Raw genomic sequence first — 26,145 nt, forward strand, 5'->3', positions numbered from 1 at the left:
ACGATGGAATAGTGTCTTCCTTCCCCGGACCGGCTTCTGGGAGCTCTTTACGATGATGGTGCGTCGCTATGTTTGTCACACTGTAGATGGACGAGGTCAACGCCCTTCTTTTCTCTTGTTTTCTCGCCCTTTCAGCTCTCATACTTTACCTTGAAGTAAGTGTTGAGAGAAAGAGAATGATTCAGAGAGAAATGCGTCACACAGAGGTCAAGGGAAAGTGTGTGTGTGTGTGCATGTCTGTGTGTGTGTGTGAGAGAGAGAGCATTAGATAGAGAGAAGGAGGGAAGTATGAGAGAGAGAGTAATATGTATGAACAGCGACAGGTAGGAGAGTGTGTTTTTGTGTGTGTGTGTGTGTGTAAGAGAGAAAGTAATGTATAGAGGAAGAGAGGTAAGACAGTGTGTGTGTTTGTGTGTGTGCGTGTGTGTGCGTGTGTGTGTGTGTGTGTGTGTGTGTGTGTGTGTGTGTGTGTGTGTGTGTGTGTGTGTGTGTGTGTGTGTGTGTGTGTGTGTGTGTGTGTGTGTGTGTGTGTGTGTGTGTGTGTGTGAGAGAGAGATAGAGCCAGAGGGGTAGAAAGAGTGAAGAGGGTAGTGAATCTTCCACTAGTAATCAGAGCCGAGGAGCAGCAGAGCAATGCCTGCTGAAGCACCTGGATGCGGCAGCACCTACGACAAATCTTCCCTTGTATGGACCTAAGGTTATGGTGCTCAACACCGCTGGTCTCCTAGCTCACTGCTCCTCCCTTCTCTGGCTTTGACATATTTCTGCTTTTTTTTCCACCTTTCCTTTTGTCGCGTCTGTGTTCCCTCTATCTTGCTCTTTAGGTGACCTAGCTGTATCTTGTCCTGTTCGCTGCTCTCTCTCTCTCTCTCTCTCTCTCTCTCTCTCTCTCTCCATGCTCTCTCTCTCTCTCTCTCTCTCTCTCTCTCTCTCTCTCTCTCTCTCTCTCTCTCTCTCTCTCTCTCTCTCTCTCTCTCACTCTCTCTCTCTCTCTCTCTCTCTCTCGCTCTCTCTCTCTCTCTTGGTCTCTGTCTTCCTCGCTCGCTCTCTCGCTGCTGTCTGAATCAGAGGACACGTTGACCCAAACAACAAGAGAGGAGGTTTAATTAGAGGCTAATAATCTATGCCCTCTCCCTTTTCTCTTTCCCCCTCTCCCCCCCTGTCAAAGTGCTTTATGTGTCACGGCTCTCTCGTTCCCTCCCGTGCTGCCGTCTGCCTCCACCTGTACAGAAAGCCTCTCTCCACAGTGCTGGCGTCTCCTGGCCTCTCACCAGCAGCCCTCAGTGCCACAGACACTGAAACTCCCTGCTGGGCGATAGCAAGGCTCCATTCAGGATTATAGGAGTACAAACAGGGTTAGCTTCGTTATTAGCATTGTTGGTGACCTCCTATTCTGCTGCGTAACCCTTTTCCCAGCATGTGCGTCTGTCTGTCTGCTCAGCTTTCTGTACTATTCTCTCACTCCTTTATTTTCATTCTCTTTCTCTTTTCTCTCTCTCTCTCTCTCTCTCTCTCTCTCTCTCTCTCTCTCTCTCTCTCTCTCTCTCTCTCTCTCTCTCTCTCTCTAATTGTTCAGCCCTGTCTTGTGTCCATGGCGTTTCTTTGTCACACAGCTCACTGGAGCAAGGAAACCACAACCAGCCACTCAGACACCAAGCAATCCCCTCACACTTGCATACACACACTCTCACACACACACACGCACACACACACACACGCACACACACACACACACACACACACACACACACACACACACACACACACACACACACACACACACACACACACACACACACACACACACCTCTCTTTCTATGTCGCTCTCTCTCTCTTTTCTTCCCATGTTTCTCTTTCTCTCTTTTCTCTCTCTCTATGTCACTCTCTCTCTAGGTCTCTCACTCTATGTCTCCCTCTCACTTCTCTTCCCATGTGTTCCTCTATCTCTTCTCGCTCTTTTCTCTCTTTCCATCAATCTCTCTCTTCTCTTCCCATTTGTCTCTCTCTCTCTCTTCTCTTACCATGTGTCTCTCTATCTCTCGCTCCCCTATTACTCATTCATTGCGCCGGTTCCACTCACAGCAGAGACAAAGTTTACCATGGGAAAAACAGATGGCAAATCAATGAAGCTGAAGCTCAGATCTGGCGGTTCAGCGTGGCCTTGGCCTCCCTGAGATACCACAGTTGCCTTTTGGCCATATATTGTTTATTTTGCATGCCAGAAACGGACACCCGCATGTGTAATGATCAGTCTTTGCACAGCAGGTTAAAGATCTCATCTGGTTAGGCCATTAGGGAACAGTGCATCATTTTTACTACATGCAACTGACCGCAAACATGAACTTAACGAACTAAACCAAGTAAATAAGGTGTGCTACGGTGTATTTTATGCTCGATATAGCAGCCTCACTGTTCCCAAACCTATTAGCCGACTTACGTGGTGAAAAGCGATTCATTCAGCTATTATGGGATTATGTGAATGCAGCGGCAAGAGGGTGTCGACCTTAATTGGTGGTTTGCTTCTATTATTTGTGTCTTTCTGTACTTGGACGGTGTGCGGTAACAACTCTATTTTGTTCGCTTGAGCGTGTGAAGGGTCTTTTTTTACTGGGATGAGGAGAAAACATGTTATTTTCTGCCAAGCTAAAGTGACTAATTGTAGAGGGACTGATTTCTGCCAGCACAGGCGTTGATGTCCTGGCAAGGAGGCACCCCATCTTTAGCTTGTTGTTTTGGAAGGTTCTGGAACTGTTGCATGGCTAGGTTAAAGAGGGGGTGGGGGTAAGAGTGACACAATTATTGAGAATGAGCGGTGGATGCCATGCGTGTGCGTGTGTGTTTTGTGTTGCATGTAACACTTTTCTGTTTGTTTAAAATGTTCTGTTGTGAATCAGTCAGACTGAAAATGGAATTGTATTGACCAAAAGAGACAGACCTGAATCCTAGCTGCTTGTGTTGCCATTAGGGAGCTGATTGTGTGGGGTGTGTGGAGCGTGTGTGTGAACAAAGACCCCACAGAGCGGTGTATATCCACCACTGTTTTGTGTGGAGTGTACTGCCTCAAAGTCCAAACGCCGTCGCTTCATTCAGCTGCAGCGTCGCCTTCATGTGAAGACGGGCGATTAGTCACACGCTCAGCTATATAGCCCAGCGGTCAAATCAGCCTGAAAGAACAGAAAAGAGATCGATAGACTCAAATGACTCGGTATTCCCATGGATTGGATGGAAAAGTTTTCTGTTGGTGGTTGCCAGTGTGCTGAGGGACCTGTGATTGACTATCTGTGTGGCATGTTCTCAGTTGTGTGCGTGCGTTCATACATGCCCGTGTTTGTGGGTGTGTATGTGTGTGAGTGCGCATGCGCCTGTTTGTGTTTGTGTGTGTATGTTTGTGCCCGTGTGTGTGGCTCCATGTGTGTAGGTATGTGTGTATGGGTGCGTTTGTGAGTGTGAGCCATCAGGGAGTCGAAGGTTCCTCTGTGCCGACAGTTTGGACTGCAAGGGAATAAGACACACCTCACACACATCCACCATCACCACCACCACCATCACCCACCCATCCAAACCACGACACCCACCCACACTCCCAGACAGTGTTGTGTACACAAAATTGCGTGAAGAAAGTGATGCACACTAGCCTTTCCTGAATAAGAGAGAGTGCCACCCAATCCCAGCCTGTGTGTCTCCCATGAAGGCATGTTGATGGCGGTGTGTGTTTGTTTGAATGCACCTGCAACATGTCAGGGTGGGTGGCTGTCAACCCCGAGACCTCACCCCCATCAAACAAAAGTGCCCAGCGTACAATCAGCTGTCGGCGTGCACACAACACCACAGGCTAGGGTTTGGATTGGTGACAAGCACGGGCTATTTGTGTTTTAGACTCTTCAAAATTGCTTCATTAAGCTCCACTGTGTGCTGAGTAGTAATGCGATATAAACGATATACGAAATGATAAAAAATCGCCTACGATATAGATTTTGCATTTTATCGCTCTATGGCAATAATGCGTATTGATGACGCAAAATCCAATGCATATTTTTTTGTTTGGTGCGGTTCCTTTTCACATTGTAATTTTCTTAACAGTCCCAGAATTTGTCATCAAATCCACCTGTGTGCAAAGATCGTTAAATCATTGAACAAAAAGGTCTGGGGCGGGGTAAAGCGTTAAAGAAAAAAAGGGGGGGAATGCGCCGGTGAAAATAAACAATCCTGGATATCCAGCGTTATATACACTAGCCGCGTTTACATGGAGACTTCTGATCCGATTGGAAGTGGAAGAACGGCTCAATCGGAATAAAAAATGATCACATAAACGCGTCAATCAGATTGCAATTCTCTGATCGGAATAGAATTCCATGCGGATAGAAGAGGTGGTGTAGTCCGCTATAATCGACATGTAACACTTATTCCGATTGGTTTGGGGTGGGTGTGGCTACTTTTTAACTTAGAGAGATGGCATCAGCAGCTGCAGTAGTTAGACCTCTAGCTGCACAGCTGATACTTCTGTCTCTTTACCTGACGAGCTGAACAGTTTCTACGCCCGCTTTGAAGTGAGCCAAACCAGTCTCCTAGAGAGGACCTACTCAGAGGACGCAGATAATACAGCCAGCGCACTTGTCATCACAGAAGAGGATGTACGTGTGGTGTTCAAAAGCATCAACATCCGAAAAGCGGCCGGGTCAGATGGGTTACCTGGCCGGGTGTTCAAAGTATGTGCGGACCAGCTGGCTGGTGTATTCACAAACATTTTCAACCTCTCCCTCTCCACGGGCATAGTGCCAGCCTGCTTCAAGTCATCAGTAATCATTCCTGTACAAAAGAAGAGCAAGGTAACATGCCCAAACGACTGGCGCCCTGTTGCTCTCACCCCCATAGTGAGCAAATGCTTTGAAAAGCTCATCAAGGTGCTGATCTGCAGAATGCTGCCACCAGCCCTGGACCCCCACCAATTTGCCTATCGGAAGAACAGATCGACAGATGACGCCATTGCCACAGCACTCCACTTAGCCCTCGCCCACCTCGACAAGAGGAACACCTATGTGAGGATGCTGTTTGTTGATTATAGTTCGGCATTCAACACAATAGTCCCCTCCAGACTCGACAGGAAGCTCAGGGACCTAGGCATTGATCCCAGCCTATGCAACTGGATTCTTGACTTCCTGACGGATCGAAAACAGGTGGTGAAGATGGGTCCTAAGATCTCCGCCCCTCTGACCATCAGCACAGGAGCCCCCCAGGGCTGTGTCCTAAGCCCCCTCCTCTACTCCCTATACACCCACGACTGCGTGGCTACACATGGATCCAATGCAGTGATCAAGTTCGCCGATGACACGACAGTCATGGGCCTGATCACTGATGGTGATGAGACGGCCTATAGGAGCGAGGTCGACTGTCTGGCTCAGTACAGCCAGGACAACAACCTCATTCTCAACACCGATAAGACCAAGGAGCTCGTAGTGGACTTCAGGAAGAAGAGACAGATTCAACACCCCATCTCCATCAATGGGTCTGCTGTGGAGAGGGTACACAGCATTAAGTTCCTGGGAGTCCACATCACCAGAGACCTCACCTGGGAGGAGCACACCAACCAGGTGGTGAAAAAAGCACAGCGGCGCCTATTTCACCTTAGGCGTCTGAAAAAGTTTGGCGTGGGGCCCAAGATCCTGGGGGCCTTCATCAGAGGCACAACGGAGAGCATATTGACTGGATGCATCACTGCCTGGTACGGGAACTGCACTGCCCAAAGCCGCAGAATGCTGCAAAGGGTAGTGCGGACAGCTGAGAGGATCAGCGGATGTGAGCTTCCCTCCATCCAGGAAACCTACAAGGCCCGGTGTGTCAGGAAGGCCCTCCGAATCATTGGGGACCCCAGCCACCCCAACCAGAAACTGTTTGAGCTACTGCCGTCAGGGAGGCGGTACCAAAGCCTAAGGGCCAAAACCCAGAGGATGACAAGCAGTTTTTTCCCCCAAGCAGTCAGACTCCTGGAAAAACACACTCCTCCCCAACCATCCACACGCACACCACAACAACAGACTGTTGTTACTTTTTAGTATTATTGATGCTGCTACTTACTTATTTATTTATTTATTTATTTTTACTTTGTTCCTTTTCATATGGTTTCTTATTCTTATTCTTATTTATTTTATCTTTTACTGTTGCTGCTATGTGAATGTTGAGGAACCAAGCCTAAGATTTTTACTCTTGAGTACTGTACTATAAGATGTAATAAAAGTGATTCTGATTCTTCTGATTCTGATAGTTCGCAATTGGTCCGTCTGTGCTTTTATGCACACCGAACATGACCGCTGTCAAGGAAAGTGGATTTTTTGCCCGATTCACGTCTTTGTTAGCACTCCGCAAGTAGTCCGGTATCTTATCAACCCCAGCGAGCGTGTCCGGTTGCTAAGCGACGTCAACATCTTTGGTGGAATATTTCTCTACTGAAAAACACTACGATGGTAATGGTAACCATGTGAAGTTATTGTTTGGTTTTGGCAAGGACCGGCGTACAGACCGGTGTTCTGTACAACATTATCCCTTACATATATCATAAAAGTCCAGACCAACATAACGGTTGAGCACGAGAGACATACGGACGTACGCTTACCACTTTTGTAAATGCCATATATACAGTACATTCGGATTGCATGATAGGAATAGATATATTCCAATTAGAAATCTAAACGGATCAGAAGTGTCCATGTAAACACGGCCACTGATCTGCGGACTGGTCGAACTCCTTCTCCTTCTCTCATCCTGACTCGGAATGTGTTAAATGCACCAGCATTTTTATGTGTGTTTTCCAGCATCCTTTTACGTGCTTTTGTAGGACCGTCGGGTGAAAATTTGTCGTGGCTCAACACCGAGCAAAGAGGAGACGGAATGTCTATTGGATATCGGACCCAAATATCCTCTTTGCTCCATGTTGAGCTACGACTCATTTTCACCCAACGGTTCGACAATGTGCTGCTAATCTTGGAGTTACCGCTAATCAAACAATAATTCCCATAATGCACGTGGCTGAGCGGGTGCCTGTTATGTCCAAAGAGGCGTATGGTTTTTAGAACTTGATCGGACCGAGGTGCGTTCGCTTTCACATCTCAAGCGAACCGCACCAGGGTTCGTTTGGAAGCAAACCGAGACCACCTCTCCGGCTGGGTCTCGGACCGGCAGTTTGGTCTGCTCCCGAGTTCGATGGTTTGTATTCACACCAGCCTAAAAGGTCCGCACCAAGGAACCAAACTCGTTTAGTGTGCACTAAACACGGGATAACACTAAACACGGACTTGGAAATATCAGGTGATCGACAAACTTCATCGATTAATCATGCCCACCCCTAATCTTGAGTATAGTGTCTGCTCATTAACTAAAATTACACCCGTTTTTCCTGTCCTCTGCATCTTCAGTGGCATTTAAGAACCAAGGACTTAAACTAACCGAGTGTAGTGCCTTTTAGAATGGCTTGCACTAAAGGAAAGAAACCCAATACTATGCTAATGTACTTGAATTTTATTTATCTGCAACATTATGTTGTATGATTACAGTTTTGCACAATAAAGGTTCTCAGAACAACGTACCATGTTTCTTTATTTCTTTTCTTTTTTTAAATACATTTAGCAGTTTGGCTTTTCTTAGGGTCTATGTAACCTGTTCTGAAATGGTTATATTATGATTTAAATATCGTTGATATATATCGTTAGCGCAAGAGGCTGCTGTTTATGAGCCGTGGAGGGTGGTTAAGAGGGGCCATTAGGTTGCGGGCCGTTTGGGGAACCACCTGACTTGGCTGTGGATACAACTCACGCTGGGATAAGCGCAACAGCAATATCCAGATTTCATGGAGCGAAACCCACTGCGGGCCGGCGATAAACAAAGTCTGCACTGAGGCCTGGTTACAACGGCTGCTGCTGGGAGACCTAACTCAGTAAAATGAGAGTTGTGAACAGAATCTTGCTGGCTAGCTGCCACTGAAAATTTGAAGAAATTTATGTTATATCCTGTGTGAGCGTGTATTTATGGGTTTGTGTGTGCTAGTCAGTCCTGTATGTGTGTCTCAATCATTCCTGTGTGTGCGTGTGTGTATGTAGGTTTGTGTGTGTCAGTCAGTCCTGTATGTGTGTCTCAATCATTCCTGTGTGTGTGCGCGTATGTATGTAGGTTTGTGTGTGTCAGTCAGTCCCTTATGTGTGTGTCAGTCCGTCCTGTGTTTGTTTGTGTGTGTGTGTGTGTGTGTGTGTGTGTGTGTGTGTGTGTGTGTGTGTGTGTGTGTGTGTGTGTGTGTGTGTGTGCGGTTGTGTGTGTGAGAAGAAGGGAACAACGGAGAGAGAGAGAGAGAGAGAGAGAGAGAGAGAGAGAGAGAGAGAGAGGTACGAGAGTCAAGTGTGTTTATGCCTACAACCCTCCCTCTTGACATGCATGGTCGCCACTCGAGTTGGTCGATTCCTCAGTGTCCGCATAACGCTTCCACGCAGTCTGCAGTCTCCTTCCCTCAGACGACATCACTTAGCATAGTGACCCTCTGGAGCTACGGTCGTCCTTTCTGTCGCTCTGCTCCACCTCCACTAATGGCTCAGCCTCCCCCCTCCCCCCCATCAAGGATGAAATGGTTTAGAGATCAGAGAGAAACGGGGCACCAAGGCTGAAGAGGAAGGGAAAATAAACAGAGCCAGATAGAGGACCGATAAGCAGTCGTTAAATTTATTTATTCATTTACAAAGGAAAATCTCTTCGAGCCGTCCTCTTTTCCAAGAAAGTCCTTGGAAAAGAGAAAGTGGATGAAGGGAGTTTAAAGTGAAAACTTTAAGACCCAAAATGGCTGCACTGAATTTTGACTGCCTGTGTGCGTATATTTGGTGTGTAAAAGAAAATTAGGCGAAGAGGAAGGGTTTGTCCTTCACCACGATGAGATAAAAGTAAAAGGAGAAGCTCTAATGAAGTCTTAAGCTTTGAGGAAGTGACAGCTCGCCTTTTCTTATCATGAAGCCATCTTCATGGATACTGTGCTAATAAGCTTAAAGCCTGATAACAAACACAATCACCCAGAGGGACATCAGCGAGAATCTATGCTGCTAAACATCCCCTCCTACTCTCTCCGACTACAGTCACCTGATACCCAGTCTTCGCCAAATCCCTAGCTGCCCTGCCAATATGTGCTCAGCCTTCTGTCACTCTAACGTACTTCCATGGTATATTGCCCGGCGCAAACAGCCACCGAAACATCAAAAATGGGTCAGGGATTCGTCAGTGCCGGGCATGAGCGTGCGTGGGGTACGTCTCCCTGTCTGACTAAATCATAGCTGACGGAGAAGGAAGAGTATACGAGCAAAGCACGGGGAGAGTTGGCCACTTCCAAAAAAGCAATCATAAGCAGTAATCTCCTTATTACCGCTGCCCCCTCCCGCATATAAACAGGGCTGGAGGCTGTATTTAGATTACCCAGGCGACACATTCCCCAGTCTGTGGTCTAATCCTCAACACGGAGATAACGTGATGCACAGGGTGACGCTTAGAGATGTGTTGCTCAGCACTATGTTGGTTCACCTTTAGTTCACCAAAATGTTGTTGGGACAACATTACTGCGTGTAAATGCTTGAGTGTAAATGTGTAGATAATCCTTTTTAAAACTTGGTTGATGCAATAGTGTACCAGCCGACCTAGGTTGGTCAGAAAGGTCTTGCCATATCTGGCCACACATCCATCTTAACCTATGGATGAATGTGATGTGGTTAAACCTAGAATGAGTCAATGCATGTCCCTTTTTTTCTCTCACAATATGAGAGATGTCGATGATATAACCACAGATGGATCAAAACCACAACGTCAGATTGAGTGATTACAGTGGGCTTTAAATGTAAATTCAGTATCACCGAAAATGCTTACAATCTGTCTGTTATGATAACAGTCTGTTTTTGTTGTTGTGAGGGACAGGGTGTCAGGAGATAAACTCAAGAGGTGCAAAAAGTAATAATGTTTTTAAGAATTATGACAGCTTTGAAGAGGGACCAGCAACACTTCAAACAGGCAATGTTTCACCGTGTGCCTTATGGGACACGCACACAAACACACACACACACACACACACACACACACACACACACACACACACACACACACACACACTCCTACACACACACACACACACACACACACACACACACACACACACACACACACACACACACACACACACACACACACACACACACACACACACACACACACACACACACACACACACACACACACACACACACACATAGTAATGGCCCCAATGTGAGACATTCCCCACAGACCTAAAAGCTCTTACTCACTGTAGCTCAAATTAAGAAGGATGTGCTGCACATAGTATGTGTGTGTGTGTCTTTGCAACCTGTGTGAATGAGCGAAAAAGAATGAGGGAGAGAAAAATAAAGTGTGCAAGAGAGGGGGGGAGGATAGAAAGGATAGAGAAAAGTGGATAGGGACAAAAAGAGAGAGAGAGAGAGCGCCAAAGGGAGACCAGCTTGCTATTTAACACAGCCCTGTCGGGTGACGTGCCTCGAGCCCGCGCACACGCACCACCAGTAGCCCGTGCCAGATGCGCGCCCCGTCATTACCTATTCTGCTTTCCTGACCCGAAGTGTGCGTACGTGTGGTTCGGTCTCCAAATCCAGAATCTTCATACACTGGATCGATATTGCCCTCAAGATTGCAAGACTCGCGAGGGGGGATAACTGACCCACTCGATCCGTATAACTGGATACGAGACTATAAGGAGAGAATGTGAAAATTATCACCTGACGGAGGTCCGACTTGGCCCCATTTGCGCTCCTTTTTCTCCGGAATAGACGTCGACTCGGGAAGGCTATAGTTCAGCACCGCTATCAGGATGTCATAAAGGAGAAAACCCGTGCGTATCGTGGCTTGGATATGCACATCGCCGAATTTGGCTATACTTGGAGACGGTAAAGGCTTCGTTTTTGATTCCAGATAAAGAGATGCATGCGGTCATGGATGCGATCGGTTCAGCTTGATACAACTAGACTGGATATTGACGCGTGATCACAGCGCGTGGTGGCGGCACAGGGAGTGTGGGCCACTTGGAAACGACACGGCTGAGACGCGTCTCCTCCAAAGTGCGTCGAGACCGCAGCACCACGCAAACCCGAGGAATGTGGACGCGTGGGCTGGTCTTTTCCAACATCACCTTACGGGACCCGGGTTCAAAGCAGAGTAAGTCTTTGCCTGTATCTCTCTTAAGACAACATTAATCCTCCAAGGAGTCCAACATTCTATTTTGAGGGGGGTTCCCACCGGATCTCTGCTTCGTCTCATATACCGTTGCCTTGATCACATTCACTAGGAAGAAAAAAAAACATTTGACGCGCGCACTTTTAACCTCTCCATCTCCCCTGTAGCGGTCCGACGCAGCCAGAACAGACAGACGGGCCACCATGCTCAGGCAGATCCTGTTGAATTCCACGGCCCCTGCGGACTACGACCTAGCGGCAATGGCCCAGTCCACGTCCCACTCGCCTTCCTCCCTGAACGCGTCCCACGACGGCTCCGTGAGCGTGGCCGCCCTGCTCAGACCCACGGCGGGGGGGCGAGGGGTAGCGGGCCTTCGGGAGGGCGAGCTCCACAAGCCGGACCTGACCACCTACATCATCATGTGCCTGTTGCTGTTTCTCCTGGTGCTGCTCATCGTGTTCTTCATCAACTGCCAACTTAGGAACTCCTTCTTCGCCTCCATGCCCTATGACAGGTCACTGAGGGAGGCGCGCACCTCGTACAAGTAGACCAGAAGAACTTTGGCGCAGTTTGGAAGTGTGTTGGAGGAAAGTGTACTGAATGGATTCTGGCCATGTTGGAGAGGATGCTGCTTTTTTTTGGCACACGGGAACGCCTTGAGACATTTGGGCCAAACCTGCTGGGTATCCAGTGCAGTATGGATATGTAACATGGCCGTCCAAGCTTCTATATTATTCCAGCAGCATAAAAAAAATATATGTGCATTTATTGATGAATTTGTAAGCTTGTAGTCGGTCTCATGCGGCTGTGCTATACAGGCCTACCAACTAACCACTGTTTATACAACTTATTATTTAAGGTGTTCCATGGGCAAGCCATGTTGGGTCAATGTGGGGAAAGAGAACACAACTTGTAGGACCTATTGCTTGTGTGTTCTAAAAAACATGATTACTGTTTTGTATGACTACAACCGTCTTGTAATGTGTAGCGATGGAGCCGACAGACTTTTTTTCTTCTTCTATGTAAACGACCGCACGATGGGCTGCTGTTTCTCTTCTTCACATAAAGATAATTGAATAAACACAAAACATTGGTTTCATCTCATCCTGATCCAGGCATGACTGTGTGGATGGTAAATGCCGAGGACATTCATTCCTCGTGTTTGTTCTTATTGCTGACAGAATTCGTTATTCTTGTTTTATTATTATTTATTCTTAACTGCAAGGCTTATTAGACGGAGTAACGGGTTAAAAATGGACGTGGATTTACAGCCCTAAACGAGGCCTGGAGACACAGTGGCGCTCCGAAAACTCCTGTTATTCCAAAACACAGCGAGAAGATGGATGGGCCTATCTCTGTAAGCCTTTGTGAATCCACGCGAACGTGTGTGTGTGTGTGTGTGTGTGTGTGTGTGTGTGTGTGTGTGTGTGTGTGTGTGTGTGTGTGTGTGTGTGTGTGTGTGTGTGTGTGTGTGTGTGTGTGTGTGTGTGTATAATTGTTATGTGTCTGGTTCCAGAACTAAAATATGCCCACACATACACAACGAGTTTGGGGAGAGATTACGATAGAAGTGAGATGACGTGGAATATGTAGAGGAGACATTATGGAGGCATACTCTGACTATAGGGTCTAGCTGAATACATGTCCCTTAAAGTGCCTGCAGTCAGTTCTCCGGCTACATGTGGCTAAATGCATACCTACTTAAGAATAATTAGAGCGTATTTTCTGGTAACCTTTAAAGGACATCTGTAGATGACGAATGCGTTACCTTCTCCGTACACAGTGGGTGCGTAAAAGGTAGCGTAAAAACGCACCTGCGGCCTGTCCTTCACACGCTACTCCGCTTAGTGTCGCCACTCGACCGCCTACAGACGGAGTCAGACTCCGCATATCATTATATGCATATCATTTATTGATGTGCATATCATGCATATGCCTGCGTATATCATGCAAATATATTGTAGTACTATATATTTTGTTTTATCCGTTTCTTGTTGTAGGCATCACAATCATAGTCCCTCGGAGATACGGAGATCTGTGTATTATATTGACAACCCTGCCAGCCTACTAGTCTCTCTTTTATAACCTTATTTTGCCAGTAAGCCTAGTCCATAATATCTTTCTCCGTTTGATAATTCATAACAATCCTTGCACTCTTGGTCAATATGGCGAGTTAGTGTTTGCATGACAGATTTTTTTCATTTTTTCTGCAGTTTGCTAAACTGATAAAACTGAAATAAAAACGAATTCCTGGACATTCAGCGCAGCGTAAAGCCTCGTTAACAGGCGTTCTCATCTCACGACAAAACGCTTCGAAAGGGATGTTCAATATGAGCGTTATTGACGAGATAGGGCGGGACTTTCAGCCACATGGGTTAGGGGCTGGGGCGTTGATGTATTACGAGGCGAGAAAGGGGGAGAGACTTCCGATAGAGGGATATCCATTTACTTTACATTTTTCTCATATTAATTTGTCGACATCTTAGTCAAAACTCTATCTTTATTCCTCTTGTGGTTTTTCTTATTGTAACCGCTCATGGTACCGATCTGGTTACTAGGAATAAGAGACGGAAGTCTTGTTGAAGCACAACGGGGAAACGGTCTGACTCGGGATCTTCTCCCAGGCTAGGTCAGTGCAATCCTCTCAGGTGTTGTCCCGGAGCTCATGTCCCCTCCCCCACCGTACAGCCAACCTGTCAGAACAGGAAGGCAATAACTTCCGTGGGACGCGGTGGTTGCCCTGGGGTTACTCCACTTTTTAAAAGGAGTTCATTAATATCACCGCAAGCTTTGGATATACTTCATATCGACAACTCAATTTAACTTCATACTTAGAGGAAAGCTCATGTCAGACCCAAACTAACTCGCGGAAGGGAACAGACAGAGGACGATCTAATGAAGCTAAGCTAACTAAGGCTACCACTTGATGGTTACTACAACAGCCACGGGAAGCTCGCTATTTGGTGGGACTCAACTTTATTATCCTCCGCCGCTCGGTTCGTATATCATTTCATGTGCTGCTGAGCAGATTCAAGCTGTTTGCTGTACTTTAGTAGTCCGCTTACAGCTCGTCTTCACCACTGTTCCAAGCTCACTGTTGGGGTCTCGTTTGAATTTCCCTCCATCGGTATTGGTCCGGGGCTCCTCTCCCAGCAACTAGCAGCCCCGTGCTAACTGGGGCTACTGAGCCCGAATACTATTACACTAGGCCCACGGATAAGTACACATCTTGTCCATACCTAGGAAAAACAATACAAGGTTGTAAACAAAGCCTGTTTTCTCTTTTTGAGGTAGAGAGGTGCCTTTAGTCCACACTCAGGCACTAAGGATCGAGACTCAGTCATGGATTCAAACTCTGGGAACGCTGCCTCGGGCTCTGCCTCCAAGAAGGACAAGAAGTCCAAGAAAAACTACGAGGACGGAGACACAAAGAAGAAGTTTGTGAGTATCTTTCCGACCTGGAGAACTTTGGGGGTGATGCGCGCATCTTCCCAGCAGCCTGTGGCTGTTGTTAAAGTTAGAGCACCGATCACTAGGAGAAGTTTGAGTAAAGCGGCACTCTGTGTGTGTGCTTTAACGTTAGACCTCTCTGGATCTTCTTATTTTTTACTTTATATCAAACCTACCATTAGGATTTATTCTGATCAGGATTTAATTCCAACGTGTTGGTTTTATTTTTATGCATGTTATGAATGGTGTTTGATTTGGACGTCGCAACATTGTTGTCAATAATGGGGGGGGGGAGCGTAATTACGGCTATATCTGGTTAGCATGGATGAAGACGTCTAAAGGCACGGGAGTAGTGTCTTAGCTAATGTCTATTACCTCCCATGTAGAATTTCTGTCTCGCCAAGGCGGCGTGTGGTTCCGTAAATTGTTCAGAGGCGTGGACCACACGAGTCATCGAAAGGGAAGCGTGTCATGACGTCAGACAATGCTTTAGAAGTGCCGTGATTTAACCCCTTGGGTAGGCCTGACAAAAACCGATCTTGTACATAAATGAGATGTAACCATGCTGGGTCTAACGGCAAGGCACACAGGCACACAATAAGGTTTGTGAGAATAACATGCAAAATCAAGAAGATTCGTATTCCACCCATGGCAATAGAACCTGCATTTAAAAAATAATAATACTTAAAACCATAATTATATATGATACTGCAGCAAAATGAATTATCTGTGTTTATTGTGCAATGTTTGACTACTCAACTAGGAGGTCTTTTTTCAAAGAAGCATTTATCGTGATGGGTTTAGCAGGCTGGTCCCCTCACTGGTGTGTGTGTGTGTGTGTGTGTGTGTGTGTGTGTGTGTGTGTGTGTGTGTGTGTGTGTGTGTGTGTGTGTGTGTGTGTGTGTGTGTGTTTAAAATAAACATAAGTGCTCTTGAATCGGAAAGGAAGTGCCCAGTCACCACTGTCCAAGGGGTGACGTCAAGCCTCTAATGACCCCCTCCTCACCCCACAATCAGCTGCGCCAAACAAAACTGTGTGTGTGTCTGACCGTTGAAAAGGGCCGTTTGTTTGGGTCAAGCAGCGTGCACTAAGTGGAATGCTATGTGTACCTCACTGCTGCCCCAACTGCCGCGGCAAGCTAGCTGCTTGACCCGTGTGAAGCCTCCTTCAAGGTAAAAGCGCGGTCCACTCGTACCCACTCCACGTAGTACCCGTTGTCCGTTGAGACTGCAGCCATCAGCATCCCAATAGGATTTGTCAATGACATAATCATAGACAGTTATCCAATAGGTGGAAAGGGCCAAGCGGGTGGCGCATTGTTATGAGCCACATTTGTCCTCTTCCGAATGTCGGTCTCAGACACATGGACCCGAACACGCGGACCCAGACCCAGCCACGTTGCGCTCAGCAGCGGCACTGTCACCTGTGTGGTGTTCTAGGTGAAAGGTTTTCCCCACTCGTATTGATAAAGACCAGCTGTGGCGTGAGGAATGTTCCCTGACCCCCCTGCACTCTTGTTGCTGCAAAACCGCATGCATTCTACGCTTGGAAGCATAGCAGTCGCCTTACATTCTTCCTGTTAGGTTGCTCAACCCTTTCGTTAGTTTTGAACGTTTTTGTCCAATAATTCTGTAAAAGTGTTGCTTTTGAAATTAGAAAGTTGTTTTATAATTGCTTGTGGTCATTAATCTTGATTAGTCTTTAACCGAATATGGTTCTCACAAAATGTTTGGTCTCCATTTCTCTGTGTGCACAGCCTCACCTGCTTCTCTAGATGGCACGTCGAACAATCGCTTCTTTGCAGATCCTAGACTATTTCTTCTTATCTAATAGGTCATGCTTTGGCTCTGCTGTCTTTAAACCTTTATCATTGCCATCCACTGTCTCCCTGGAGAGAAGACAAGCATACTGTGTGGCGTGGAGGGGACGCTGAGCCAGTGCCAATGTGAAACTGGAGTGGGTGATGCAGTGGTAGTGGCAGGGGCCTCTTGGCTGACGGTGAATAGGACTTTGCAGAGAGGGGCGAGAGAGGGGCGAGCGCAAGAGGGAAACCAGAGAATCGAAGATCGGGTGAGAGAGAGAAGAAAACGAGTGGGAAAGGAGACGGAGGCAGTAGGTGAAAGCGGTGGGACAGGACCAGGTGTGGAGGGAGAGAGAGGAGAGGCCGATGGAGGGATAACGTTTGAAAATAAAGGGCACACTGGTCTTGATTTATAAAGTGGTGGAACGGTGCTTTCACAGCTGGGGCCATATGCATAGAGCTCCACGTACTGTAGGTGGCTGCGCAAATTCATGGTCAGCGGAAAAGTTGGAAATCTGTGTATGCAGAGATGTTCAAACAGTACAGGGGTTTCTGTTAATAAATAGCAATTGTCTCGCGATTCTGAGCACGTGAACAAGCTAAGGGTCCACACCCTGTCTACTCCCATAATTGACCAATCATTGTTCCAGGAGCTCCCATAATTACTGGGATTTCTCAACAACCTCCTTGCCCAGTCAGAATTCAGTGTGTTGTTTCATTCTTGTGTTTGTTTCATTCTTTTAAATACAAAGGGAAAGGGATTTCTATTCGAACGCTGGAGAGTTTCTCATGATAGTACGTTTTTAATTGACACGGTCTGAACGCTCATTGAAACTCGGATGTTGACCAAACAAACAAACAAACAGACTCATTTCCCCTTGTAAATGGTAATGGTTAGCTTTCAAGTAAACTCTGGTTCAACTCGCATGAGGTGTGAATGGGATCCAATAATGTCTGTCTATTTATACATCGGTCCAACATTTGCATCCCTAAAATGATAACCTGCATCCACGCACCTTGTTACCCTAACCGTCCGTTGAGGCAAATTCCTGAGACAGATGAATGCGAAGTATAATACATATTTTGAGCCAAACTGGAACTAATATATATACTAATATACTTCTTGAGCCAGTGACCAAGGCAAAGTCCCTGAAATCAAATACCAAACTGCTGCGGGGAGAAAAAGCTATGAGGTTGAATCCTCCGTTTGACACCACGACCCTGAGGACTGCTTCTGTTTTGCTCGGAGGCCCGTCCTCTCTACCTGAACCGAGCCGTATAATAGGAAGGGCCGGCGGGTTTGTGTGTCAGGGCGCGCGCACACACACAGAGGAATGCAGAGTCACTGCTGTTCACAAATTGCATAGTTAGCCTCCAATCCCACCTTCCCCCATGCCTGCTCTATGACGCAGGACTTTCTGAACTAAGGTTTTTGCGTCTATTTTCCTTTGCTGTAGTGAGATTATGTTTTTTTCCTTGGGGACAGGACCCCAGGGCAGCAGACCGGTGGAGAGATAGATGAAATGACAACAAGGCAGCTGGGAGTGTTGTAATGCAGGGCTTAGACCTGTGTTGTACCAGACATAAGATTTTACCCCTCAGTGGCCTCGTGTATGCGTCATCATGACTTCTGGTCGGCCACAGACACAGACTAAGAAAGAGAGATAAGGGGAAGCCTGAAAACATATAACACAAAGTATCCTGCAATGTCAGGTGTCAAAGTCGCCGGGGATACAGCCCTCTCAAATCCATAACTTTGCAGATATAGATGTATCTTATCAGAGGAGAATTTCTAAAACCTGGTTTTCTCAGCGGTGAGCGCGCAAGATGGATAATGAATGTTTAAACAACGGTCGTCAACGGCCCCTGACAGGTTTTCAAGCTTTGAGCATGCTGTTTCGTACGAAACATCGAGGTATTCATGCAGCCTCTCATCCGCGATGCCGTTTTAATGAGACGTGGAAGTGTGCTTCCTTATCCACACAGCACAGCCCACCTGGACACTGCTTAGCATATCAAGCTTCTCAGGCACCAGGAGGCAGGCATGTGGGTGGGGATGGAGGAGGAGGAGGTGGGCTACTGATGGGTGGGATCTGTCTGAAAACTTTCTGGTACTCTGAGTAAAGAACACAGCACGGCGATGAACACAAAGTCACAGGGACACGTGGACTGGGGGGGGGGGGGGCACACCCATCTCCCCCATCTCCCCCGCCACTTTACTGACCGGGCAGTCTCAGCTCAGCCCCAAGGACAGCTTACCGGTCGGGGCAGAAGGTCTTCTAACGGTTACCCTAACCATGTGCGGTAATGGCGCTGTTGAATATTCTCCATCCATTTCTCATCACCCAGCCAGCACCTCCCCTTCTCAGAGCCACTTCACCTGCCCAGTCTGGATACCTTTCCAGGGTGTAAGTGCTACAATTGCTCTCGAAACAACAGCTTGGATATATATTTTCTTGAACCAGTTCCAGTCAAAGCGTTGCGTTTTTTAGTTTGTTAAGCTTACCTGTGCCACACGGTTGTAGTGAGGTTAAGGAGGGAATTTGGCTACCGTCTGGGGTTGTTTTAGTCAAAACTGTTTGATTGGATGCAGCATTATCGGGCTGTAGCCATGGTCTGCACAGCCATCTGCTAGCATTCACCACCTCTCAGCCTTTTTGTTCTTCGGTCAACATAATGCCGTCTCTTTTATAAGCACTCTTGTCCTTTACCCACCTCTGCCACATCAAAGCGCGGTCCCGAGTGCATGCATGTGCGTAGGTCTTTTTAGAGTTTGAACCCCAGAGTTAACAGTCATATCTTCAATGCATTACATTTAAATTATTTCACAATTTTGTTCATGAACGTTGTGTAACTAGTTGTGTCAGCTGGCCAACAGGATGCCTTCCTTTTCTTCCCTATTTTCCCTTTTATAATCTGACCTCGCTCACACACTATTGCTCCTCAGCTCTTTACAACAATTTGGGGTTCAGATGGGGCAAACAATGGGACACACACACACACACACACACACACACACACACACACACACACACACACACACACACACACACACACACACACACACACACACACACACACACACACACACACACAGTGTGCGTGTGCAGACTCTGCTCAATAGAGAGTGGATGGCAGGTCTAAAACATCCCAGATATTGCAGTTGCATTAACTTGATGGGCTTAACTCCTGAATTGTACAACAGGAACAGAGGGTCTTCTGACCAGGCTCCTGTGTCAAAGGGTACCAGTGAGGTAACATGTGAGATGGCTATCTCCCATGTTTAGGTCTCTGAAGATTCCTGCCTGCCTGGATGGGGGTGGTATATTGTAGTGTGCAGCCATAGGGGCCATCGTATGGTTTGAAATAACTTGTGAAATGGACCCTTGGGAGGGGGTTGATATTTATTGGCTGTAGATTCAATACCTGTCGTGTGTGTCATCACTTTGGCTAGGCGATCTGCAACTCTTGGTTAACAAAGTCTCAGTTGTTTGGGTCGTAGAAAAGTTAAATATTTTTTTGAAAAAAAAGATTTATTGCATAGAGATATTTTTAGATAGATAAATAAATATATAATTTCTGCTCGCGACATTGGTGCAATAATGTGCCATTTTTATAGGAATTGAACAAAATTTGTGTGGGCTATTGCAGCCAGTGAAGTAAATACACAGTCCAATACATATTCTTTGGAATAAAGAAAAACGAAAGCACTTTAGACGATTTGCATGAGGTGCAAAGTACATTTGGTGCAATCCACGAGTCACAGGTCTGAGTTAATACCATTGTGAAAGTTCTATCCCTCTCTGTCTCTCTCTCTCTCTCTCATGGACCATCCCAATTGCATGCATCATCCTGAGTGGGCTATTAAGCTGTCTTCCGAATCATTGCGTGGCTGGTGTGTGTGGGAGAGTTAACGCTATGACGTTTGCAGCTTATATGCCAGATACTTTACTTGACACAGGAGTTTGACTTAAGCAATCCCTCAATTTAGTGATATTTTAACCTTAACATTGCGTCAGTGTTTCCACACATTTCGTTTTAAACATTATTTTAAATAACTTGGAGTTCTGTGTAAACGAAAGATAATTTCTAATTTTAATAAGGTAGAAGCAGGCAAAGATGTTCAGGTAAAAATAGTAGGCAACCAATGTGTAAGGCACTCCCGATATAAATAGGGGCCAGTTAGGTGCCACAAATATCAGTTTAATCGTCACAATAGTCACGTGTAAAATAAACATTTTTAGCGAAAATAATGTAGGTGGAATTTCAGGAAGTATACTTTTTCTTGTTTATCGTTTGCAAATAACCACAATAAATGCAGATTGCAGAACATTGGATTTCAAGCTGACGCTGAGTTTGAGGGAAATACTCGCTGTCATTGTCTTCTTCAGAGCAACAGGATCCAGCCGCCATGCTGCCTGTCATCATTTGCTCAACATTTCCTCATAAATGAGACTATTTTCTGCTCTGCTGTGCACGCCTTTAATTGCTATTGGCGGTACAATGCTGATTTAACCAATTTCCTTTCTATAGGTGTACTCTCAGGAGGAGCTATCATGGGATTCTGTGGTTTACAAAGGTCTGTTGATCGGCCGGTGTGCGCGTGTGTGTGTGTGATTTACATCATTAATGAGGACATTTGTGTTTTTAAAATTAGAACCCAGGATAAACGTCTTTCAAGGTCCAAACCTGATAAATGAGTCCTCTATTCTGTAGCCTGGACATTCAAGCTGTCTCTGCAGACTGGCTCCGGGTCTGTTGTGGTCATCCATTACGGCCGTCGTCTATGTAATGAGTGATGGAGCGCAGAGGGAGGTGCATCCTAACAGCATTAGAGGATGAGACTACCATTATGCATATTCTACGTCTATTTCTGGCCCCTCTCCCTTGTTCTTAGGCACTGCTGAAAACACACCAGGTGAAATGTCCATACAAATTAAAGGGAAGAAACAAGATAGATATGGGATAGGTGGTAGCATTCCCACTGTCTAGATTCTAGTCCACGGTGTGCAACAACTTTTGATCTGTCAGGTAGAGGGTGAGACTTCTAGGTGCTTTTACATGGAGACTGAATGTATTTATAGGTTGCTTCAGGCTTATTTGGGATTACAACGTCAGTCCTCCAGTGGGACTCTTTCCAGTCTGTCAGATTACAGCTAATCTTCCACTGGGCTGCACACCAGTGTCCATGTCAACAAGAGAGGACCACAACCGTGTAATGTCGCTGTGCGTGTGTTTGTTAGATGGGTCAAGCATTATCGAAGCCTCTTAAACATAACCGCTGTCACACACGCAAACATCGGTCCACACACGAGCGCACACACGTCAAAGTCTCTCTTGCCATTCCTCACAGGAAAGAAACGATTATTCTTAACTGGCTCTGACTTAACCTGTCGTTAAGGTGTATTAGAATGAGTAAGCTCAAGTCAAGCTGCCAGACTTTAAGTGGTGGCTGCTCCACTGACACCCATACTGTATGAATTCATTAGTGTCGTTTCTTGTTTGGAGCCTGCCAGGGACCAACCACGGGGGGAGTCTTTTCATAACTCTAGACAGAGCAGTCTGCGACTGTCAATGTTGGGGCATCAACTCTGTGCACCTTAGACACACAACTGTATCCTCCTCTGCAGGTTAAAGGTTATGAAGATCCTCTGCAGACGTGCATGATGACCGCAATTTCCTTTGCTTGTTGTTTGGTCGCTGAAGTGGCTGTCTTTGGGTCCATTTAGGTTAATGTGTTGGGTTAACATGTTTTAAGTTAAATAAAATGAACTCATCCATACCTGAGCCAGAAAGATTTGATTTAATCTCTGGAGGTTTACTCAACAGTGTACAGGTAGATAGATACCAGCAGACAGAAAGATGCATGGAGAAATAGAGTTCAAGGGAGGGGCTAGGGGTCAGAAGTCGGTGGAGTGGTGGAGTAAACGGTGGGGTAATGCTGATGGATGGCAGCCATGTTGAACTGGTATTCAGATAACTTCTTGGGAGACTGCTTTGTCTCGCCCTGTCTCTCTCCTCCTAATATCTCCTTTTGACAGTTCCCTCTCTTTTCCTCCTATGTTCTTCCCATGAGTAACGTTTTCTTTGAGCTTGCCTTAATTATCTCTTGCCATGTGTGGAAACCCTCAATGGTGGTTTGTTTATTATGGGGAAATTGTCAGTGTAGCAATGAACTTCGAAGCTTATATCTTGGTGAATGCGAGGGACCTCACGGCCTCTACAGGTACAAGGATGCAAATTGCTCCAAAATCAGTAAGAATCTTCATGCGTTCATGTGGGTGCACATGACATTAAGAATGTTCACCATTATTTGACTAGTCCTTGCTCCACTTGCTAGTAGGCACCAGAAGTACAAGTCAAAAAACAATCTTGGTCAGTATTTTGCCGAGCTATGAATCACTGAAGCCATTTATATATGACACCATGATTTTGATGATGTATTATTAATTAACGTCAAACAAAACTATAAGCATGGAATCAGTTGTCTAATTAGACCATTTAATTTCATCTAGTTCACAGTTCGCCACAGTGCTGTTCACCCTAGTATCTGGTCAGGCAGTCACTCTTTGTGACTGGTCTGTCTTTTCCTGCCTTAATTAAAATACATGGAAGTACAAGCCAGCCTGCGCCCTTGCTGATAATTAAAATAATGAATACAATTATAATTGTAAAGACCTGGGTTCATCGTTATCAAGTCCGGACAGACTATTTATTTTGGATTGTTATATATTTAAATAGAATTCTAAAGCTAGACCGTGTTTATGTCCCACAAGCACAATAGAACAGTTGTGATGCAAGACACATTCCCTACAGGAGAGCTGAGTGCATTGATGCATGTCGGAAAATTGCTTTTAGTACCAGATTTTGTTGTAAAAATGTGATATCAACAATTTCAAATAGTTGTTATTGTACACATCAAATAGTTACCCAACCAATTTTTGCTTGTTGGATTGTAATGTGCTCACTAGTTGCTCCCTTAACTAGTTGTTCACAAAACGTCCGGTCATTTGTCGTAAGGTACATCCCAAATTACATGGGTGTTCCGTGACTTCGATTGTTATTGGTTCTTTGTGTATACGATGCGCAGAATCCCCTTGAGTAAGCAAACTTCAGGTGAAGTCTGACGGTAGGCCCATAAAAGATTCAGTGTGCGCCAGGCCTCCATCGGTATAAGCCTGCTGCCGTGGCCCAGGGATGTTGCTGAGTGGAGGGTGGAAGTGCTCTGTGCACACTCATCAGTTAGGAGACTTTGGCCTCGCTAGTGAAATTAGACCTTCATTTAAGTGGTCATGACACACACACACACACACACACACACACACACACACACACACACACACACACACACACACACACACACACACACACACACACACACACACACACACAGCTCCCTCCTGATCATCATCTGTTAGGCATTGTTGGAGTGCGTCGTAAGTGATGCCCAGCGATGCGGGTTCTCTCTCTCTCTCTCTCAGGGCCTCACACTGAGCGTCTGCTGAGGTGGCAATCAAGGCGGTGTGCTGCTGGAAAGCTTCATTAGTGTTCAAGGGGAGGGTGGCCATGGCCTGCGAGTCAACAGGCAGAAAATGCCCAGCGATCATCACACGCTCTGATTGAAGAACCGTCTCATTGTCCTCCCCTGCTTCTCTAAGGGGCTCGATAAATCCTGATAACCTTTTGCCTGCTTGGATGGAGATGAATTCTGTCCAATTATGTCGATTTTAGACTATCTCCTCTGGAGGGATTGATTAGCATGCTCGTAGGCACATCTTGGATAGTCTGAGCGCCTAATGACAGGACTGTCATGAGTGTAAAAGGTGCTGTTTCAGCTCCCTTGTTCAAAGCATCGTGTTCAATTTGACACCCCGTTTCCGTTTATTTGTCACTCAGTTGATATTGGTTTCAGAAGTGAGGCACATCAAGAATTCCTCCGCAAACAACAGGATCCATAAGGGTTTTACAATCAGTTATGATTGGTTGCCACTTTGCCAGTTCATATAGTTAGCTCGACTTCATTTTTGTTCCGTCTTCCGCTGGTGGGATGGTGTGCATAGAGACCCTGTGTTAGTGCTAGGGGGAACGCTGAATGGATATGTTCATAAAACAGGAGAATGAGGATGGAGGTGGTCGTCAAGGCGGCATGCGTTAGATTTTATATTACAGGGCCTTTTGTTCTGTCCTGACCTATATTGTCACACAGGCACACACAGGCACACACACACTCTGAACGACCATTGCACAATAGAAAAATGTGGTTGTTCAAACAAGGGTACAATTCAACAGTCTTCGTGACTCACTTGCCGTTGCAGCAAATAAATTATATGCAACTGTTTCCTGCCATTTTCCCTCGGAGTGTTTGTTCTCTGAGATTGCCTCTCAGGCCCCAGCACCACGTAATGGCTACAGGCATATGGGCACACATTGAACCTATCTATCCCCATGCAAGGCTCTCTCCTCCTCTTCCAGAGGAACATCAACCCTCCCTCCCCCCAGAGGGCCCAATGAGTTGCATAGCTATGGTTATCACACTTGTGATGACTGGCCATAGGCTGAACCTCTGCCTGTTTTGAAGTGATTGTCTTTCCGGAAGCAGGGGCGATGTCAACCTCTTACCATGGATCACAGGCTGTTTCCAAGCCATGGTTACAGAGGAAACGGTTCATTGCAAAGCAAGGAGTAAAGTTTTGGTTATGGCACGGAGCTGTCAGGGAGGAGCATGGTGTTGCTGCATGGGTGTTGGAATGAATCGATCTTGGCATTTGTAAAATGCAAGCAGCAGTTTCGCTTTGTCTGTACACCCATCCTGTTTTGCATGCACTTCACGGTGCATGGACAAGAGGTTTTCATTTTTACCAGGCTGCGTCAACATTGCCGGCAAATAAAAATGTTTTCATCATAACCAACCATGGAATATCTGTAACGGTGGTGTTATGTTTTACTAAAATATGATCTCCTGGAGAAGAGGTCATGTTCCGGCCAATCACTGGATGTGCCAGCCCTGGCCTGAACATGATGTTTCACAGAAGCAGGACATCACAAATAATATCTGCTGCCAGTCGGTTCCTGAAACGCATTTGAATTCATGCAGTCTAGAGCCCTTTGCTAAAAGTCTTCTTTGGGGCTCAATTTATATACGATTTGAAAATAGAAAAAGGCTAATAACCTATTACAGACGGACAGATGTCTGTATGCTTCAAGCCATACTGGCAACTATTCAAATGCGTTGTCTTATCATGTGGTACTCCAAAAACACATGGCATGCAGAGAGTGAGCGATCTGCAGGCGCTCTGTTTCACAGTGTGGGAATTAGACTAAAGCCTGAACTCGACCACAACAGAGGGTGGTGTAGACAGACAAGGAGCCCTGCTCACAGACAGTGGCACTAGAGCCCCGCCTGTTTATGACGAGGCCTGGGGTCGGGGTGGTTGATTAATGGGGTATTTCATTCTCTGTTCATGGTGGTAGACTGTCGATGTTTGCAGCATTGGAGCTCAGTCATGCAGCAAACATGTCCCACTTTGACTTGCAAACACTCTGCAACACATGGTGTGTGTGTGTGTGTGTGTGTGTGTGTGTGTGTGTGTGTGTGTGTGTGTGTGTGTGTGTGTGTGTGTGTGTGTGTGTTTGTGTGTGAGTGAGGGTCAGAGGGGTGTATCGG

At 46.3% G+C, this 26,145-nt stretch overlaps 2 protein-coding genes across 5 annotated transcripts in view; both read left to right on the forward strand.

Annotated features, from left to right (window-relative positions):
• Positions 1-10,513: 10,513 nt before the first annotated feature.
• On the forward strand, positions 10,514-12,333 carry smim32 (small integral membrane protein 32). Its single transcript, XM_030367431.1, has 2 exons — positions 10,514-11,211; positions 11,397-12,333. The coding sequence occupies exon 2, from the start codon at positions 11,433-11,435 to the stop codon at positions 11,775-11,777; it is 345 nt and encodes a 114-aa protein (XP_030223291.1). The 5' UTR covers positions 10,514-11,211; positions 11,397-11,432; the 3' UTR covers positions 11,778-12,333.
• A 1,568-nt stretch (positions 12,334-13,901) lies between these two features.
• diaph1 (diaphanous related formin 1) overlaps positions 13,902-26,145 on the forward strand; it is a 102,452-nt gene continuing 90,208 nt past the window's right edge. For 2 of the 4 annotated variants that reach the window (XM_030367959.1, XM_030367960.1), the window contains exons 1-2: positions 13,903-14,192; positions 14,524-14,670. In XM_030367959.1, the coding sequence (XP_030223819.1) occupies positions 14,572-14,670 (99 nt within the window). In that variant the 5' untranslated portion in view covers positions 13,903-14,192; positions 14,524-14,571. Of the gene's footprint in view, positions 14,671-26,145 lie in introns of all 4 variants that reach the window. The other 2 variants (XM_030367958.1, XM_030367961.1) reach the window with 2 other exon arrangements.

Source organism: Gadus morhua, chromosome 10, assembly GCF_902167405.1.
Source record: "Gadus morhua chromosome 10, gadMor3.0, whole genome shotgun sequence".
In the NCBI taxonomy this organism is placed as follows: domain Eukaryota; kingdom Metazoa; phylum Chordata; class Actinopteri; order Gadiformes; family Gadidae; genus Gadus; species Gadus morhua.